The sequence below is a fragment of the Muscardinus avellanarius genome (genome assembly GCF_963383645.1).
Source record: "Muscardinus avellanarius genome assembly, chromosome: 7".
Taxonomy (NCBI): domain Eukaryota; kingdom Metazoa; phylum Chordata; class Mammalia; order Rodentia; family Gliridae; genus Muscardinus; species Muscardinus avellanarius.
Genome location: NC_137793.1, coordinates 77,674,211 through 77,693,276, shown reverse-complemented (window position 1 = coordinate 77,693,276; position 19,066 = coordinate 77,674,211). Strand labels below are relative to the sequence as shown.

The 19,066-nt window shown below is 43.8% G+C and overlaps 1 protein-coding gene across 1 annotated transcript in view; it reads left to right on the top strand.

Moving 5' to 3' along the window:
• Positions 1-2,820: 2,820 nt before the first annotated feature.
• Positions 2,821-19,066, top strand: part of FLVCR1 (FLVCR choline and heme transporter 1) — a gene marked incomplete at both ends in the record, with an annotated part of 33,515 nt that continues 17,269 nt past the window's right edge. Inside the window, 3 exons of the mRNA XM_080698708.1 lie at positions 2,821-3,558; positions 10,563-10,707; positions 18,715-18,855. Of these exons, the coding sequence (XP_080554834.1) occupies positions 2,821-3,558; positions 10,563-10,707; positions 18,715-18,855 (1,024 nt within the window). The remainder of the gene's footprint in view (positions 3,559-10,562; positions 10,708-18,714; positions 18,856-19,066) is intronic.

The window sequence follows — 19,066 nt, the reverse complement described above, 5'->3', positions numbered from 1 at the left end:
AATGCCCCTGAGTTCCATCTCTAGGACCTAAATAAATAAATAAAAATTAGAAAGTAGGGTAGATGCCAGCTGGTAAGAATATGAAGGAAAATTAGAAGCTGGCTAGCTTAGCTGTGTAGGACACCCAAGGAACTCCCTCCCAATCCAATTCTTCTTACTAAGGACAGAGAGAAGAAAATAACCTCTAATTACAAGGAGCCTAACCAATCAGCAAGAATGGCCTCCCTGTAGGAGTACATTCCGGAAGCTGCCCCACACAGATCTGGCAAAAGATGATCTTCAACTCCCAAGGGATGATGGGAAAATGAGATCAAATATAATTTGCCAGTTTCTGGCTCCAGGAAGTGGGTAGGATGAAAAGTTTGCAAATATCTGAATGTTTACTATGACTGGTCAAGCAAAGAAAATTCAATCTGCTGGATTCCCTTTCAGAACAGCTTTCTGTTTGTCTGTTTGAGTCAGGGTCTTGTTCTGTTGCCCAGGCTGTCCTCCAAGCCCTATGTTCAAGTAATCCTCCTCCTTAGCCCCTGAGTAGCTGGGACTCATAAGCAGGTGCCACTACTTTCAGCTTGAACAGTTTTTGTTTTTTTAAAGCTACATAAAAGGTTTCATGGAAAGCTGGATGTGGTGGTGCACGCTTGTAATCCCAGCATTTGGGAAGCTGAGACAGGAGGATCACGGACAGCCTTAGCCCTTTGTAACTCAATGAAACTCTGTTTCAAAATAAAGAATAAAAAATAGGGCTGGGGGTATAACTCAGAGGTAGAATGTCCCTGGATTCCATCCCCAGTACAGAAAAAAAGTTTCATGGTATATAAATGTATTAATAAAATATATGTGAATATTGACTATAAATTGTCCTGAACATGAAGCAATGCAATTAGAGTTTTCCAGAAATCCATAAAATAAACATCTGAGAGTGAGGTCCTTTGGATCTTTCCTTTTTTAATTCATGCAGAAAACTCAGTAGTCTAAAATAATTGCCAAATCAACGTTTAGAAAATCATGCTGGGGGGGGCTGTTTTTTAAGATTTCATGTGTGGGGGGGATTAAACACAGGGGCATTCTACTTCCGAGCTACATCCTCAGCCCTATTATATTTTTACTTTGAAACAGGGTCTCACTAGGTTGATGAGAGCCTTACTACTTGCTGAGGCTGTCCTCAATCCTGTGATCCTCCTGTCTCCGTTTTCAAAGTGCTGGCATTACAAGCCACACCCAGCTTTTTGTTTTGTTTTGTTTTGTTTTGAAACAAAGTCTTGGTAAATTACAGCTGAGAGTCTCACTAAATTTCTGAGGCTGGTCTCCAACCTACAGGCTTGCACCAGCTCTGATAAACTTTTTTTTCTTTTCCTTTTTTTTTTTGGTACTAGGGATATAACCCAGAGGCATTCTTCCTCTGAGGTACACACTCAGCCCTATTTTTTAAATTTATCTTAAAACAGAGTCTCATTAAGTTGTGGATAGTCTACTAAGTAGCTGAGGCTGGACAATAATAATGTAAGAGGCAATAAAAAGGTATAAAGGTTTTAGGGTTCTAGATATCAGCATTTTAATTTCATTTTAGTAATGAATACTTGGGGACTTATTTTATTTTATTTTTTGCAGAATTGAGGTTTGAACCCAGGGGCATTCTACCTCCGAGCTATACCCCCCAACCCTATTTTTAACTATTTTGAAACAGGGTCTCACTAAGTTGCGAGGGTCTCACTAAGTAGCTGAGGCTGGCCGTGAACCTGCGATTCTCCAGTTTCAGCCTCCCAAGTATTGGGATTAAAAGTGTGGGCCACCACGCCCAGCTGGGACTTCATATATATATATATATATATATATATATATATATATATATATATATATATATATATATATATAATTTCCCAAGGAATATCAGAGACGACTTTTTCTCTAGTACAGAAAGATCCCAGGCTATTGCGCACTCTGGAATACAGGGACTATGGCTTGTTTAAAAAAAAATTTTTTTTTAAATTTCCTACAGCCCGTAACAGTATCTGGCACACACCCTTCAAAATAGATTTGGTACCTGGATGTCACTGAACACAATGAATGTGCGAGTCTTTCTATTAACTACAGATCGTGGTCCAAGACTACCCAGGCGCAGCACGTCTCAGTCGCCTTATTCAAGTGATGGAGGTGGTGGGGGGGGATTCAAACTTCAAAGGCAGATTTCGGACGGCATCGTTTTCTTTAGTTGGACTGGAACACCTCTGCACGAATTTATGAAACATCGTCTGTCTGTTCTAGAACCAGGGTCCCTTTGGGTCAGTCAGTTGTGCTAGGGCGCGAGACCTTGGGAAGTTCTCTAACCTTGGAAAACTCCCCTGGAGGGAAAGACTCATCGCCCTTTCATCCCTCTTTCCCAGGTCCAAGAAGCCCCATTCTCGGACCCCCACCCACCCGCCACCGCTGGGGACGGAGGTGGGACCCTCCATAGTTCCTAGGAGTGGAAACCATCCGGTCTTCCTCTCTAGCCAGTTGATACTTTTGCTCATTTGCTCCAGCTCCGCCCTTACCAGTAGCTCTCTGATTGGCTCCCATATCAGTGAAGCGCCCTCTGATTGGCCGGTGGGCCGTCACAGCACCAGACGCGACGCTCTGGGGCGGGGCCTGACCGGGAGCGGCCGGCGGCGCCTGGAGAGGACACCTTCACCTGAGCCCTGGCTGGGCGGGACGCGCGCCCCTGGGTCGCGGGTAGCTGGAGTGGTGGGGCGAAGGGGTGGTGGGGCTGGGTGACCGGAGGGGTTGGAGTACGAGCCGGGGAGGAGGGCTGGGGCGCGAAGCGGCGGCCGGGAGCCCAGTGAAATGGCGCGGCCAGACGATGAGGAGGGGGCCACAGTGGCACCTGGCCACCCGCTCTCGAAAGGATACCTTCCGGTGCCGAGGGGCGCCGCGGAGCAGGAGGCGAGCGCGGAGCCGCAGAATGGGCCCAAGGCTGGCTGCCTGCTGCTGAATGGGGCTCCCCGGGACAGCCCCCCCGCCGGCTCGGGAGCCCGAGGCGGGCCGCAGACTCTGCTGGCCCCGGAAGAGGAGACCCAGGCCCGGCTGCTGCCCGCGGGCTCTGGAGAAGAGACCCCGGGGGTGGAGGGCACCCCGTTGCCCCGCACCGCGCTCTCGAAGCGGCGCTTTGTGGTGCTGCTGATCTTCAGCCTGTACTCGCTGGTGAACGCCTTTCAGTGGATCCAGTACAGCATCATCAGCAACGTGTTCGAGGGCTTCTACGGCGTCTCCTCGCTGCACATCGACTGGCTGTCCATGGTGTACATGCTGGCCTACGTGCCCCTCATCTTCCCGGCCACCTGGCTGCTGGACACCCGAGGCCTGCGACTCACCGCCCTGCTGGGCTCGGGCCTCAACTCTCTGGGTGCGTGGGTCAAGTGCGGCAGCGTGCAGCAGCATCTCTTCTGGGTCACCATGCTGGGACAGTGCCTGTGCTCCGTGGCCCAGGTCTTCATCCTGGGCTTGCCCTCCCGCATCGCCTCAGTATGGTTCGGGCCCAAAGAGGTGTCCACAGCATGTGCCACCGCAGTTCTGGGCAATCAGGTAAGGATTGGTGTGAGGGGGGAAATCGAATCTTTACAGGACAAGAAAAAAAAAAAAAAGGTCTATCAACTATTGGCCTGTAAGCATCTAACAACATACACAATTGTCAAAACAGTGAATTAGACTTGCATAGGTATTATTGTTTCCTCTGTGTTCTTTAGCAAAAGAAGTGTTGGATTCCGGGAAGTTTGTTTCCATATTGAGCGGTCATTGTGAACAGCCTCTCTTTATTACCAGGGACTGAACCCTGAGGCATTCTACCTCCAAGCTACACTTCTAGTCCTTTTTATTTATATTTCTTTACTTACTTAGAAACAATGTCTCACTAAGTTGCTGAGGCTGGCCTCAAACCTGAGACCTTCCTGTCTCAGCTTCCTAAGGACTGGGATTATGTGCCACCACATCTGACCCCTTGTTTAATTTTATCTATTAGTCAACACGGAGCTTGGCACTTATCAATGACTGCATTTATTTATTTATTTATTTATTTATTTATTTATATGACACTGGAGATTGAATCCAAGGCATTCTATCTCTGTCTGATGTACACCCCTACCCCTATTTTTTAATTTTTATTTTGAAACAGAGTTTCTCTAGGTTGATGAGAATCTCACTACTTGCTGAGACTACCCTCGAACCTGCAAATTCTTCCTATCTCAGCCTTCCAAGTACTGGGAATACAATAGCTTGCCACCACCATTCCTGACCTCCAAGTACTAATTTTTAACAGTAAGACAGTGCAAGAGAAACCACTGATTCTGGAATAGGATTGCTTAATTTGCCAAATCTCTTCTAAGAAATGACCTATCTTTCCTAACACTACAGATTCAAATGACCTTAGCATTCCACAAATGTTACTAAGTAAAATGGTTTTTTGGGGGGTGTGTGTGTGTGTGTGTGTTCAAGTCTCAAACTTGTTTGAAAGTCACACTAAGAGTTAAAATACAGGAAGACTAATTCTTGTTTTATTTCCTTTCTCTAACAGTACAGAAGAAAGGGTAGCTTGGATGTAGTTACTATATATACAAAATACTTTATGACTGATACTTTAGATGGTTGCTTTTACATGTTTGGATAGGAGCTATTTTCTTTCAAGTTTTTACATTTATAAAATTACTTCAAGATGAATACTTCATTAAGCATAACAAAAATATTGGTCAACTCCATTTCCGGATTACTAATTTTATGGATAATAAATAGAAATATTTGCTTATAGGCAGACTGCCCTTTAAGAGCACACTTCCGGCTCTTCCTACATTCTGCTTTGTATTCTTATCTCTTTCTTGGCTCCAGTAGGTATATAGTTGCTTATTATTACCAAGTTGCATTTTCAACCTAGTTTATGGAGTGACATTTATAATAATATTCAGCATTATTGAGCCCTCACTAAGCCTGGCAACATGCTAAGTGCTTTACATGTATTGTGTCACTTAATATTATAAGGTAATAATACTTAATATTATTAGTTTCCCCTTTGGTTAGATATAGAAACTGAGACTTGAAGGAGTGAAATTATTTCCCAAAGGTCACACAGATAGTTAGCAGTGACATTCACACTCAAAGTCTTGTTCCTGAATTCTTAGTTTTTAATTTTGCATCTATATTGTGGGTCTCTAACCAGAAAGAACCTTTTTAAACAGATTAGGCCTGGATAATTTTACCTGGATCAGTCTGGGTGTACATCTGTTGTCTGGTACAATTACTATTGGAGTCCTTTTCACTCTGAAGAGTGTTCCGGTTTGGTGATAAGTTACATGATCTCCCTAGACTTTGAACTCTAATTCTCCATCACGGTATTGTATGGTATTGTATGAACGCACTCTCTTATAATTTTATATCTGATGGTTTCTGTCTAGCTTTTTGAAAAGGAGCAAGTGAAATATTTGGTAAAGCTGGGTATGGTGGCACAGGCCTGTAATCCCAGTACTGACAGGACAGCTTCAGCAAGTAGTGAGACTCATCAATTTAGGGAGACCTTGTTTCTAAATAAAAATTAAAAAAAATAGGGCTGAGGATGTAGCCCCTGGGTTCAGTCCCCAGTACCACTAAATAAATAAATAGAAAGATTTGGTAAAAGTTACTATTCCTGCCCCAGCCTCCCTGAAGCCTTTCTTGGGCTGTTCCTTCTCACCTCCATGTTCTCCAGACTCATCTCCTACTACTAAAGTTATTTCAGTTATATTTCTTTTGCCACAATTATCAAATTTAGCCTTATTTTCTTCATTGAGGTGAAATACATGTAACATAAAATCAATTCTTTTATTTATTATTGTTGTTGTTGTTATTGTAATTATTTTCTTTCTTTTCTTTCCTTTCCTTTCTTCTTTCTTTCTTTCTTTCTTTCTTTCTTTTCTTTTCTTTTCTTTTCTTTTCTTTTCTTTTCTTTTCTTTTCTTTCGTGGTACTGGGTATGGGACCCAGGAGCATTCTACCTCCAAGCCACACTCCCAGCCCTATTTTTTATTCTTTATTTTGAAACAGGGTCTCACTAAGTAACTGAGGCTGACTGTGAACCACGATCCTCCTGACTCAGCTTCCCAAATGCTGGGATTACAAGCATGCGCCGCCATGCCCAGCTCTATTTTTTATTTTTATTTTTGAAACATAGTCTAAGTTGCTGAGGCCTGCTGAAAACCTGTGATCCTCCATCTCAGTCTCCCAAATACTGGGATTACAAGCATATGCCACCACACCCAGCTTAACTATTGTGTGTGTGTGTGTGTGTGTGTGTGTATGTGTGTGTGTGTGTGTGTGTGTGTGGTGCGGTGCTGGGGAATGAATGGGCATTCTACTTCCAAGCTTCACTATAGGGCCCTTTCTATAGCTCAACCACTTCCTGTTGCCCCTTTCCTCCTAGTTATTGCTGATTAGGGGAAGCATCTGGTTTTAATTTTATGCGATATTTCTTTGTGCGTGCCGCGTTGCAAATACCAATCCCACTCTTGACGGCCCCAGTTGTGGCCTGGCTACCTGGTGGACTGATCCAGACCTCGCTGGCTCAAGCAGCGGCCTTGCCTTGTGGGAGGCCCCGATTCTGGTCTTGCTGGCCCTGACACTGGCCTAACCCCTCAGCTGGCTCCAATCCCGGCCTTGGAGGCCCCAGCACCGGCCTTCCTCACGGCAGGCTCCGATGCCAGCCAGTGGCCCCAGCATCGGCCTAACCCCTCGGCAGGCTCTGATCCCGGCCTCGCTGGCCCCAGCACCGGCCTAACCCCTCGGCAGGCTCCAGTCCTGGCCTCGGAGGCCTTAATAGTGGCCTTGCCTCAAGGAAGGCTCCAATGCCGGCCGCTGGTCCTGGCACCGGCCTAACCCCTTGGCAGACTCCAATCCCAGCCTCGGAGGCCCCGGCATCGGCCTTGCCTCGCGGCAGGCTCCAATGCAGGACGCTGTTCCTGGCACCGGCCTAACCCCTCAGCAGGCTCCAGTCCCGGCCTCGGAGGCCTCAGCACCTGCCTTGTCTCACGGCAGGCTCCAATGCCGGCCTCGCTACCTCCAACACCGGCCTAACCCCTCGGCAGGCTCCGATCCCAGCCTTGGAGGCCTCAATAGCGGCCTTGCCTCACGGAAGGCTCCGATGCCGGCCGTTGGCCCTGGCACCGGCCTAACCCCTCTGCAGGCTCCGATCCTGGCCTCGGAGGCCCCAGCACCGGCCTTGCCTCATGGCGGGCTCCGATCCCAGCCTCGCTGGCCCCGGTACTGGCCTAACCCCTCGGCAGGCTCCGATCCCGGCCTCTGAGGCCTCAGTAGTGGCCTTACCTCATGGAAGGCTCCGATGCCGGCCAGTGGCCCCGGCACTGGCCTAACCCCTCTGCAGGCTCTGATCCCGGCCTTGGAGGCCCCAGTACCGGCCTTGTGTCATGGCAGGCTCCGATCCCGGCCTCGCTGGCCCCAGCACCAGCCTAACCCCTCGGCAGGATCCGGTCCCAGCCTCGGAGGCCTCAATAGCGGCCTTGCCTCACGGAAGGCTCCGATGCCAGCTGTTGGCCCTGGCACCAGCCTAACCCCTCGGCAGGCTCCGATCCTGGCCTCGTAGGCCCCAGCACTGGCCTTGCCTCACGGCTGGCTCCGATCCCGGCCCTGTTGGCCCCGGCACCGCCCTAACCCTTCAGCAGGCTCTGATCCTGGCCTTGGAGGCCCGAGTAGTGGCCTTGCCTCACAGCTGGCTCCAATGCCGGCCATTGGCCCTGGTACCGGCCTAACCCCTTGGCAGGCTCCGATCCTGGCCTTGGAGGCCCCAGCACTGGCCTTGCCTCACAGCAGGCTCCGATCCCGGCCCTGTTGGCCCCGGCACTGGCCTAACCCCTTGGCAGGCTCCGATCCCGGCCTCGAAGGCCCCAACACCGGCCTTGCCTCACGGCATGATCCAATCCCAGCTTCACTGGCCCAGCACTGGCCTAATCACTTGGCAGGCTCCGATCCCGGCCTCAGAGGCTCCAGCACCAGCCTTGCCTCATGACAGGCTCCAATCCCAGCTTTGCTGTGTCCCTCGCTGGCCTCACCCCTCGGCAGGCTCTAATCTGAGCACCCTCTTCGCCCAACCATTTGTCCCACGTTCTCGAGGGTGCGTGGTGGTAGCATTCTGCCTCTGGGGTCATTATTTCAAAGGTTCCAGGTGTAATGCATCAGATCTCTGCCTCCCTTGAGTACTGGCCACTGCCATTGCCACTGCCTCCACCATTTCAAATCTTTCCCAAGCTCTTTTTCCACTCTGAATGTTGTCCAGTTTTCCTAAGCATGCGTGACGGTAACATTCAACCTTTGGTGTAATTTCTCCAAAAAAAAAAAAATAAGGTTGGTAGGCTCCGATTTCCGCTTCTCTTGAATACAAGTCTCCACCGTCTTTCTTCTTGGTCTAAGCTAAAGTCTCTCTCCTTACAGGTGATGTCCAAGATTCTTAACAATGTAGAGAAGAAGCAGTCCTCCTTAGCAGGGAATTTTTCCAATAATTCCAGTTCATTTGGATAAGTTTTGTCTGCATCTCCAGTATCCTGGCATCCGCCACCTCCTTGACCCCTCTCCAATATTTTCCTTTTTTCTTTTTCTTTTCCTTTTTTACAGGGTCCTTCTGGGTGGAAAGGGGTTCGCCTAGGGGTGCCCTACCAATACCTGCCTACCCGCCCAGGGTCGGGGCCAGAGGCCCCGACGGGTGGAGAGGGGGTCGCCGAAGGGTGCCCCACCAGCGCCTGCCCACCCGCCCAGGGTCGGGGCCAGGGGCAAATACTCATATTTGTAGCATGATTTTTTAACAATTTGTTTTTAGTTTTGGGGTTATGCACCTAATTCTATGTAGTAGAATTGTTGGATTATATATTCTCTGTTAAGTCTGTCCTTCCTTCCTTCCTTCCTTCCTTCCTTCCTTCCTTCCTTCCTTTTGGTGGTACTGGGGGTGGAACCCCAGGGATTTCTACCTCCAGGCTATACTCCCAGACCTATTTTATATTTTATTTGGAAACAGGTTCTCACTAAGTTGCTGAGAGCCTTACTCAGTAGCTGAGGCTGGCTTTGAATCTGTACAATTCTGTCTCAGCCTCCCAAGCGCAGGGCACCACCATGCCTAGCTCAAGCCTTTTTTTTTTTTTTTTTGGTACTTGGGATGGAACCCAGAGGTACATTATCAGCCCTCCTTTATTTTTTGGTTGGAAACAGTCTCATTATGTTAATGAGAGTCTATTTGAGATTGTCTCTGAACCTGCAATCCTCCTGTCTCAGCCTCCCAAGTACTAGTATTAAAGGCATGCACCAACATACCCGGCTATGTGTTAAACTTTTAAAGGATTTTCCAAATGGTTAGCCACACTGGCTACACCATTATAATCCCAACAGCATTGTACAAAAGTTCTTCTTTCTCTACATTCTTTGCCAACAGTTACTATTTTCTGCTGCTGTTATTATTATTGCAGCTATCCTAGTGGGTGTGAGGTGGAATCTCACTGTGGTTTTGACTTGCATGTCCCTCATGACTAATGGTATAAATAGAATTTTTTTTAATATGCTTGTTGGCATTTGTATATCTCTTTTGGAGAAATGCCTGTCTAGTCATGTGCCCAGTTTTTTAAATGAGATGTTTGCCTTTTTGTTATTGAGTTGTAAGCATTCTTTATTCTGGATGCTAGTCTCTTATCAGAGATGTAGCTTACAAATATTTTCTCTCTCATATGTAGATTGCCTTTTCCCTGCTGTATTGTGTGTGTGGGGGGGTACTGGGGATGGAACCCAGGGGCATTCTACCTCTGAACTACACCCCTACCCCTATTTTTTATTCTTTATTTTGCAACAGGGTCTCACTGAGTTGCAAAAGGCCTCACTAAGTAGTTGAAGCTGGCTGTGAACTGTGATCTTCCTGTCTCCTATCTCAGCCTCCCAAATGTTGGGATTACAAATATATGTCTGTCACCAACTTCCTTTTTCTTGGGGGAGGTCTGGGGATGGAACCCAGGGGCATTTGACCTCCAAGCTACACCCCCTACCCTATTTTTTATTCTTTTTATTTTGAAACAGGGTCTCACTGAATTGCAAAGAGCCTCACTATGTAGCGGAGGCCACTGGTGAACAGCTATCCTTCATTCTCAGCCTCCCAATGAATGTTGGGATTACAAGGGTGCGCCATCATGCCCAGCTAGCAACTTACTTTTAATAATACTGTAGTAACAAAAGTGTCGGCATAGTTTTGGAATTTACAGTGCATCTAAGCTGAGTGTGGTGGTGCTTACCTATCATCTCAGTACTTGAAAGGCTGAGATAGAAGGATCACAGGTTCAAGGACAGCCTCAACAAGTAGTAAGATTCTTATCAACAGAGACCCTGTTTTAAAATGAAGATAAAATAGGGCTGGGGGGTGTAGCTTGAAAATAGAATGCCTCTGGGTTCAATCCCCAGTAGCCCCACACACACACAAATTACAATGCACCTCTATAAACATTAGCTATTCTATTAGAGTCCAGTATTTACCGATTTCAATCATGATACCAGCTGTTAACAGGATTATTCATTTATTCATTTTTACAGCTTGGAACTGCAGTTGGCTTTTTACTGCCACCCGTTTTGGTGCCCAACACACAAAATAACACAGATCTCTTGGCTTATAATATCAGCACCATGTTTTATGGAACATCAGCTATAGCCACACTTTTATTTATATTAACAGTAATTGGTAAGTGAATTATTTCCTCTAAGTTTTAGATAAATTGCATGATAAAGAGCCGAAAATAACTAACCCTGAAAAGTTTTATTGATACTGTTGCAAAAGCCATTTGCTTGTGTGTTCTCGCTGGATCCTCTCTTGCTGAGATAATGAATGGTACAACTCCAGGGGCATGTTTCAGTCCACTATAAGTTGTAATATTGTAGAGGGCTTGAAGACTAATCCGCCTCATTTATCTCCTTACTAACTTTTCTTCTTGATAATTGTTGATTTCAAACATATTATCTGCCTCTTTTCCCCATATTTGTCTACATAGCCTACATGTTGGCCTATGCAGCTAGGAACAAGTTCTTGTCATGCTCTAAAATAAAGCAACTAGTCTCCCATCTTCCTTTTAATGACAAATCCTCCCAAGGATCCCAATTTTAAAATTAACTAGATCTGAAAATGTTGACCAGTGAATGATCCTGGGTGGCAGCAAGCTTTTCAGCAAAATTTCAAACTGTGGCAACTGTCTGCTTGCTAGGCCCCTCCAGCAAAGCACGGCTGCCACCACTCGCCACTGAGTCCTCTCGCCTGGGCCTGTCTCTTGAAGCAGTCAGTCAGAATCAGCTGCAAGCAGCCATCACCAGTTTGGAAGAAGCTTTGGGAAGGTCTGCTTTTTAAAGTTTATTTATAATGAGAAGCAGTTTTGATTTCAGGGATAGGTAAGGTGGATGTAAGTAATACCATTGCTAACATAACTATAATAATGCCCGTTAGCACTTAGTTTATAGTAAATGGATTCGAAGAAGAAAGGAACTATAAAATTGAAAAAGCCATGTTTTTTGGGGGGTGGGGATAGAATGGAAAGAACCAAGGGGAATTCTACCTGTGGGCTATACCACTAGCATCCCACCCCCTTTTGAAACAAGTTCTCACCGACTTGCTGTGAGTCTTCCTAATTTGCTGAGGCTGGCTTCCATCTTGCATTCCTCCTGTCCCAGCCTCCCAAGTACTGGGATTTCAGGTGTGTGCCACCATGCTTGGATGAAAAGCCATTTTTAGTCATTAAAATTAAGTAAGCCAGGGGTGGTGGCACACGCTTATAATCCCAGCATTTGGGAGGCTGAGACAGTGCGGTTGGACAGCCTCAGCTACTAAGTAGCAAGGTCCAAGTGAGACCCTGTTTCAAAATAAAGAATAAAAAATAGGACTAGAGGGGTAGCTCAGAGGTAGAATGCTCTTGGGTTCCATCCCCAGTACCAGAAAAAAAAATATTTATAATTAAGCCAGATATGGTGGTATGTTTGTAATCCCTGTACTTGGAGGCTGAGACAGGAGGATCACAGGTTCATGGTGAGCCTCAGCAACCTCATGAGGCCCTCCTCAACATAATGAGATCCTATTTGAAAACAAAACATAAAAAAATAGGACTGGGGATGTAGCGCTGAGGTAGAATGCTCCTGAATTAAATCCCCAGTACTACACACACACACACACACACACACACACACACACACACACACACACACGATAGATAGATAGATAATTAGCATTATAGCTTGAGGTCTTGAATTTATATACTAACTTTTACCATGGCTATCATAGTAATCAAAAACTCATATTTTATGATCTCCAGATGTGAAATCTTCACTTTTCAGAGAAATGTATGCTGAAGAGTCTAGAGTGTTCCAATAGAGACTGTCTTGGTAGATGCACTGCAGGATCCAGGTATAGGAAGCCCAGCCCACGTGCTTACTTCTCTTCTTTAAGATAATGAACAAATGCTCTCATGGTGGCATGTGAAATATTCTTACATATCTGATCTGCAACTGGTTAGTTCATAGTTTTTAGCTAGGGAGTGGTATATTTGGAGAGTACAGACTACTGAAAAAAAAAACATTATTTTTGTACTGTTCTAATTTTTTTTTTTATATGTATACTGGGGATTGAACTCAGGGGCATTCCGCCTCTGAGATATACCCTTTATTTTGAAAAAGGATCTCACTAAGTTGCGGAGGGCCTCCCTAAGTAGCTGAGGCTGGCCATGAACTTGCAATCCTTCTGTCTCAGCCTCCCAAGTACTGGAATTACAAGTATGAGCCGCTGCACCTGGCTCAAAGCCTGATTTTTTTTTTTTTTTTTTTTTTTTTTTTTTTGCAGGTCTGGGGATGGAACCCAGAGGCGTTCAACCTCCAAGCTACACCCCCTGCCCTATTTTTTATTCTTTATTTTGAAATAGGGTCTCACTAAGTTGCGGAAGGCCTCACTGAGTAGCAGAGGCTGTCCGCGAATCCCAGCTCCCAGACCTATTTTGTATTTTATTTGGAAACAGGGTCTCACTAAGTTGCTGAGAGCCTCACTAAGTACCGAGGCTGGCTTCAAACTTGCGCAATCCTCCTGTCTCAGCCTCCCAAGCCCTGGGATTACAAGCGTGTGCCACCACGCCTGGCTTTCAAAGTATGATTTTTGACTCTTTATTTTGAAAAAGAGTCTCACTAGATTACAGAAGGCCTCAGTAAGCTGAGGTTGGCCACAAACCTGTGATCCTCCTGTCTCAGCCTCTTAAGTACTGGGATTACAAGCCTGTGCCACCATGCCTGGCTTTTCTGTACTGTTTTTAGTCATTTGACAAAAATCTAAAAGAAATCTATATGGTGGGGGGGAACTATTTTTTATTTTTTGCAGTACTAGGGATTTAACTCAGGGGTATTCTACACCTGAGCTACACCCCCAGCCCTATTTTTAATTCTTTATTTTGAAACAGGGTCTCACTAAATTGCAAAGGGCTTCACTAAGTTGCTGAGGCTGACTGTGAACCTGTGATTCTTCTGATTCAGCCTCCCGAATGCTGGGATTACATGAGTGTTCCACCATGCCCAGCTGGTATGTGCTTTAAATCTGCTTTTCTGTTAGCCATATTTTATTTGCTACATAAAACAGGAAATACTATTTGTGTGCGTTTTTTTCACAAATGAACCTTCCATTAGCAATAAAGATGTGTTTTGTTTTTGTTTTTGTTTTGTTTTTGTGGTATTGGAGACTGAACCCAGGGGCATTCTACCTCTGAGCTACACCTCCATCTCTATTCTATTTTTATTTCAAAACAGGGTCCCAACTAGGCTAATGAGAGTCTCACTTCTTGCTGATACTAACCTGTGATCCTCCTATCTCATCCTCCCGAGCACTGGGATTATGAGTGTAGCCCACCATGCCCGGCTAGTAAGGGTTTTTAAAGTATAAAATTCTTTCCTTTGATTGCTATGAATCATCACATAAATTTCAGCTTTCCTTTTTTTATATCATCTCAAATTAGTTGTCCCTTTGGAAGAAAGAGTGGTAAATTATATATATCTATAGGTATGAAATTATATATAGAATATGTATGTGTATATGCTTGAACTATTGTTAATATAAGATGTTTATCTGTTGGAGAAAGGTAACAAAGAACAGTAATAATTAGTGTGACTATTGGCACATTACTCTGTTATTTGAGAAACTAAAAGAGTGAGCTATTTATATTCTTAATTAGTTATTTATGTACTCATTTCTTATGAGTAGAGAGTGGAAATAGAAACGGGAGAGGGGAGGATGGAAAATGGAATTTTAAAGTTTTATTGTCAAGTGTCTTAGTAACCTATAATTTTATGATACCAAGCATAGTATAAAAATAAGATAGTTATGATTATGAAAGCCTTATATTAAAATTTGTGACCTTTAAATGGGGACTCTACTGTTTTCCTTATACCTAAGTATTTGCTATTGAGAAAAAATAGATTGTTTTTAAAATCTTTACTTGAATTTCCTTAATTACTAAGAGATGACTCTATGACCGTATATCCTTTGAAATTTCATCCGTAATTACTTTGGAAATCCAACAAATTTCTTATAAAATAACTTAGTTTAGCTGAAGTCTTTTGGCAACATGACATGTACTGATTTGGTATGTACCAGTATTCTTAAAATATGGTTTTGAAAGTTCAGAATATGGAGCCCTACTCCCCTCCCTCTTGAAGCCTGTATATGAGGGTCTTTGATCTAACATTTCTAGGAATTAACCCAAGTCTTCTACTGAATTTCACACTAATACCCCATTCTTACTGAGAGACCCCCGCATTAGCTTCTCATACTTGGGTTGGTTGATACCTGTTAAACGTGATTAAAGACACACTACATGCTGGATTCCATTAAATCCCCATAACCCTTTGAGAAGGTGCTATCATTGTCATTCCCATTTTACAGAAAGGAAACTGGGTCACAGAACTTAAATAAATTTAATTGACCTGAAGTCACAATTTAAGCCTGCATGGCCTAATTCCATTTATGAAATGGTGTATGTATACACACACACACACACACACACACACACACACACACACACACACACAGACACACAGATCACTTTAAGTTTTACTTGGCCTTAACTTTTGTTGCAATTTAAAATTTCTCTTGGCTGGGCGTGGTGGCACACGCTTGGAATCCCAGCATTCGGGAGGCTGAGACAGGAGGAGCGCGGTTTGCAGACAGCCTCAGGTACTTAGTGAGGTCCTCTGCAACTTAGTGAGACCCTGCTTCAAAATAAAGAATAAAAGAATAGGGCAGGGGGTGTAGCTCAGAGGTCAAATGCCCCTGGGTTCCAGACCCCCCCCCCAAAAAAAATTTCTCTTGTATTAGTGGTAATGTTGTTGTCTTTAAATATGTTCTTGTGAAGCAAAGCAGTAAATTTACATTTAATTCCAACAAGTTGAAATTCTTTCCTGATTCAGTAAATTGAGTGGATGATAGAAACCAAAACTAATGCCAAAAAATAATGCTAATGTTCTTAAACAGAGGCAAGAAAGATAATATATTTAGTGTAGCACTGATAATTACAAAATTCTTTCATATATATTTTATATCATGTAATCCTCATATCAGTTTGTCATTATTAATTCACTTTTATGGATGAGAAAACTAAAGCCGAGACAGAGGAACTGACTCCCTCAAAGTCATACAGTGAGATGGGGCAGAGCCAGGATTCAAGTCTATACTTGTCTTAAAATAAGGTAATATGTATGATATCTGTTTGAAGCACATAGGGACAAATAATAAAATTGAGAGATAATATTATAATCTGGGTTCAAAAAGTACAAGTTGCACTAAAGGGCAATGGCTTCATTACTTATCGTAGGAGGAAAGATTTAGTGTGATGCCCAGGAATCCTTTGGTTACTTTCTTACTTTATTTATTATTTTTCTATTTTGCAATACTGGGGATTGAACCTAGGGGCATTCTGCCTCCAACCAATGTTTTATTAATTTTTTTATTTTTTATTTTTATTTTTTGTAGTTCTGGGAATTAAATCCAGGGGCATTCTATCTTCGAGTTACACCCCCAGCCTTATTTCTTCCCTCCCTCCCTCCCTCCCTTCCTTCCTATTTTTTGGGTCTGGGGATGGAACCCAGGGGAATTTGACCTCCAAGCTACACCCCCTGCCCTATTTTTATTCTTTATTTTAAAACAGGGTCTCACTAAGTAGCTGAAAACTTTTGATACTGTTGTCTCAGCTTCCTAAGTACTAGGATTACACACGTGTATTACCATGCCTGGCTCTTTAGTTACTTTATATGCCTAATACCAAAGTGGAGATAAATTGCTTCAATAGTCAGTTATTTTATTTTTATAAATTTTTGATGGGGAAAAAATAGAAGGCTATTGATTTTCAGTTTAGGAGAAAGGAAAACTCATATTTCATCCTTAAAAATAGCAAGTCACGGCAGGCGTGGTGGCACAGGCTTGTAATACCCGTGCTTGGGAGGCGGAGACAGGAGGATCGCCCAGATTCTAAGCCAGCCGCGCTGGCTTAGGAGACCCTGTTTCAAAAATAAAAAAACATAAAATAGGTCTGGGAGTGTAGCCCGAAGGTAGAAGGGCTTCCAGGAACCCCGTACCACCAAAAAAAACAAAAACAAAAACAAAAACAAAACAAAAAACAGGGCTAGGGGTGTAGCTCGGAGGTAGAATGTCCCTGGGAAGTTCCATCTCCAGACCTGCAAAAAAAAAAAAAGTGTAAAGAAGGTCTTAAACAAATTGCTTTTTGTTCCTTTATTTCTCTATATGAGCTTAAGTCTGACTTCATTAAAGTGTGTAGCTGGTAAATGCAGGCTTGATTTTGCTAAAAGACAGTTTGACTGACTAAAACTAAAAGATAATACTTACATTCAGAAAATAAATTTAGTAGGGTTAAAGACTTTTTTTCATCATTGCTTAAAATTAGACTTATTTTATCATAGATGAAAACCTAAGCAAGAGACTTGACTCACTGAATTATTCATGCAACCATGTAAGCATAATTGTTAAAAGTCTGAAACTTTGTTTTAAACTGTGAGAGTTAGGAATCACCAATGTTAATAAAGAGGTGTCTCCTGTTGATCTAGGATACAAAAACATTCAGGAAAAGATCCCAGAGACCTGTAGAGTGTAAGGATAAGATAGGGTGAAAAGAAGAGGAGGAATTGCAACAACTAAAATATTTGAAATCTATCGGCCCTCCAATGGAAGGATACTAAGTAATAAGTATATGAGTTGTATCTCATCTTGATTAGATGCAGAAATCTGTAAAAATAGGAATATGTTTTCATTTTATAAGCTTTTTTTTTTTTTGGTGGTACTGGGGTTACTGGAAGCCCTTCTTCCTCCGGGCTACACTCCCAGTCCTATTTTATATTTTTGAAACAGGGTCTCTTACGCCAGCACGGCTGGCTTCGAACCTGCGCGATCCTCCTGTCTCCGCCTCCCAAGCGCGGGGATTACAAGCGTGCGCCACCACGCCCGGCTTTATAAGCTTTAATTATGACATATTTATGGCCAGCAAAGAACGTTAAGTGTGTGTGTGTGTGTGTGTGTGTGTGTGTGTGTGTGTGTGTGTTAAGCAATGAGAGAATTGGAGAATTACAGTATTTTATGAAAGAAAGATTTCTTCCTTTCCCAGTGGTTCTCAAACCTGGCTGGCTATATTGAGAGCATTTGGGGAATTTTATATTTAATATAGATTTTCAGGTTCCATCCTGGAGGTTCTAAATTATTAGACCATGGGTAGAATCTCAAAGTCTATATTGTTTTTAAATTTTCAAATGATTCTAGTTGATAGCCAGGTTCATAAGATCTAACCCACTTGATCTAACCCACTTTCAAAGTAAAAAATAGGCCTCCCTTGTTGCAAGTGAAGAAGGTTATTTTGACTCCGTTTTGGAGGCTCTAGTTTATGATGGGGCAGACTCATTGCTTTGGGCCTCTGATGGGAGTGCAGGATGACAGTGGCAGAAAGTGTGGTACAGCAAAGTGCTTATCCTCATGAGTGAGGAAGCAAAAGAAAGAAGAAGGGGCTGGGGTGTAGCTCAAGGTAGATTGCCTCTGGGTTCATTCCTCAGTAACACACACACACACGCACACACGCACACACACATACACAAGAATCCTTGGTGTAATAAAAATTAACCTTGATTAACTAACAATGGAAATGATTAGTGGGCAACATGGTGGCACATTACTGATGTGTGTGTGTGTGTGTGTGTGTGTGTGTGTGTGTGTGTGTGTGTACTGGGGTAGAATCCAGGAGCATTCTACCTCCAGGCTACACCCCAGTCCTATTTTTAGTATTACTTTGAAGCAGGGTCTCAGTAGGTTGATGAGAGTCTCACTACTTGCTGAACGTATTCTCCAGCCTGCCAAGCTCCTATGTCAGGCTCCTAAGTCCTGGTGTTACAGGTGGGCACCACCATGCTCTGCTTGCTGATGGTTCTATAGCTCAGTTATGTGCAGTGGCCAGATCTCAGAGTTGTGTTCACTTTCAGGGGGCTGAAATGGTAATGCCAAACAGGTCTCCACTTAGAAATCAGTGAAACTGAAAAACTACACCATAAAAGACTTTCACTACCTATTTAAACTAAAACCGAATTTTATCTGTTCTAAGAAAGATAAACATAATTAATTCTGTTATATGTGGCATTATATTATAGCCATTAATTTTATAATCCTTTTTATGTGCATTCTCAGCATTTAAAGAAAAACCTCCATACCCACCAAGTCAGGCTCAAGCAGCCCTTCAGGACAGTGTCCCTGAAGAGTACTCCTACAAGAAGTCAATAAGAAACCTGTTTAAAAATCTCCCTTTTGTCCTTCTCTTGATCACTTATGGTAAGTGGTTGTCTTGTATTTTCTTTGATGTCTGTATAATCTTTGAGCAATGTGGATTCTTTTAATTTACCCTGTAGCCCGGCATCGTGATGCATACCTGTAATCCCAGTACTTTGGAGGCTGAGACAGGATTGCAAGTTCAAGGACAGCCTGAGCAAGTAGTAAGACTCATTAACCTAGTCAGACCTTGTTTCCAAATAAGAAGCAAAAG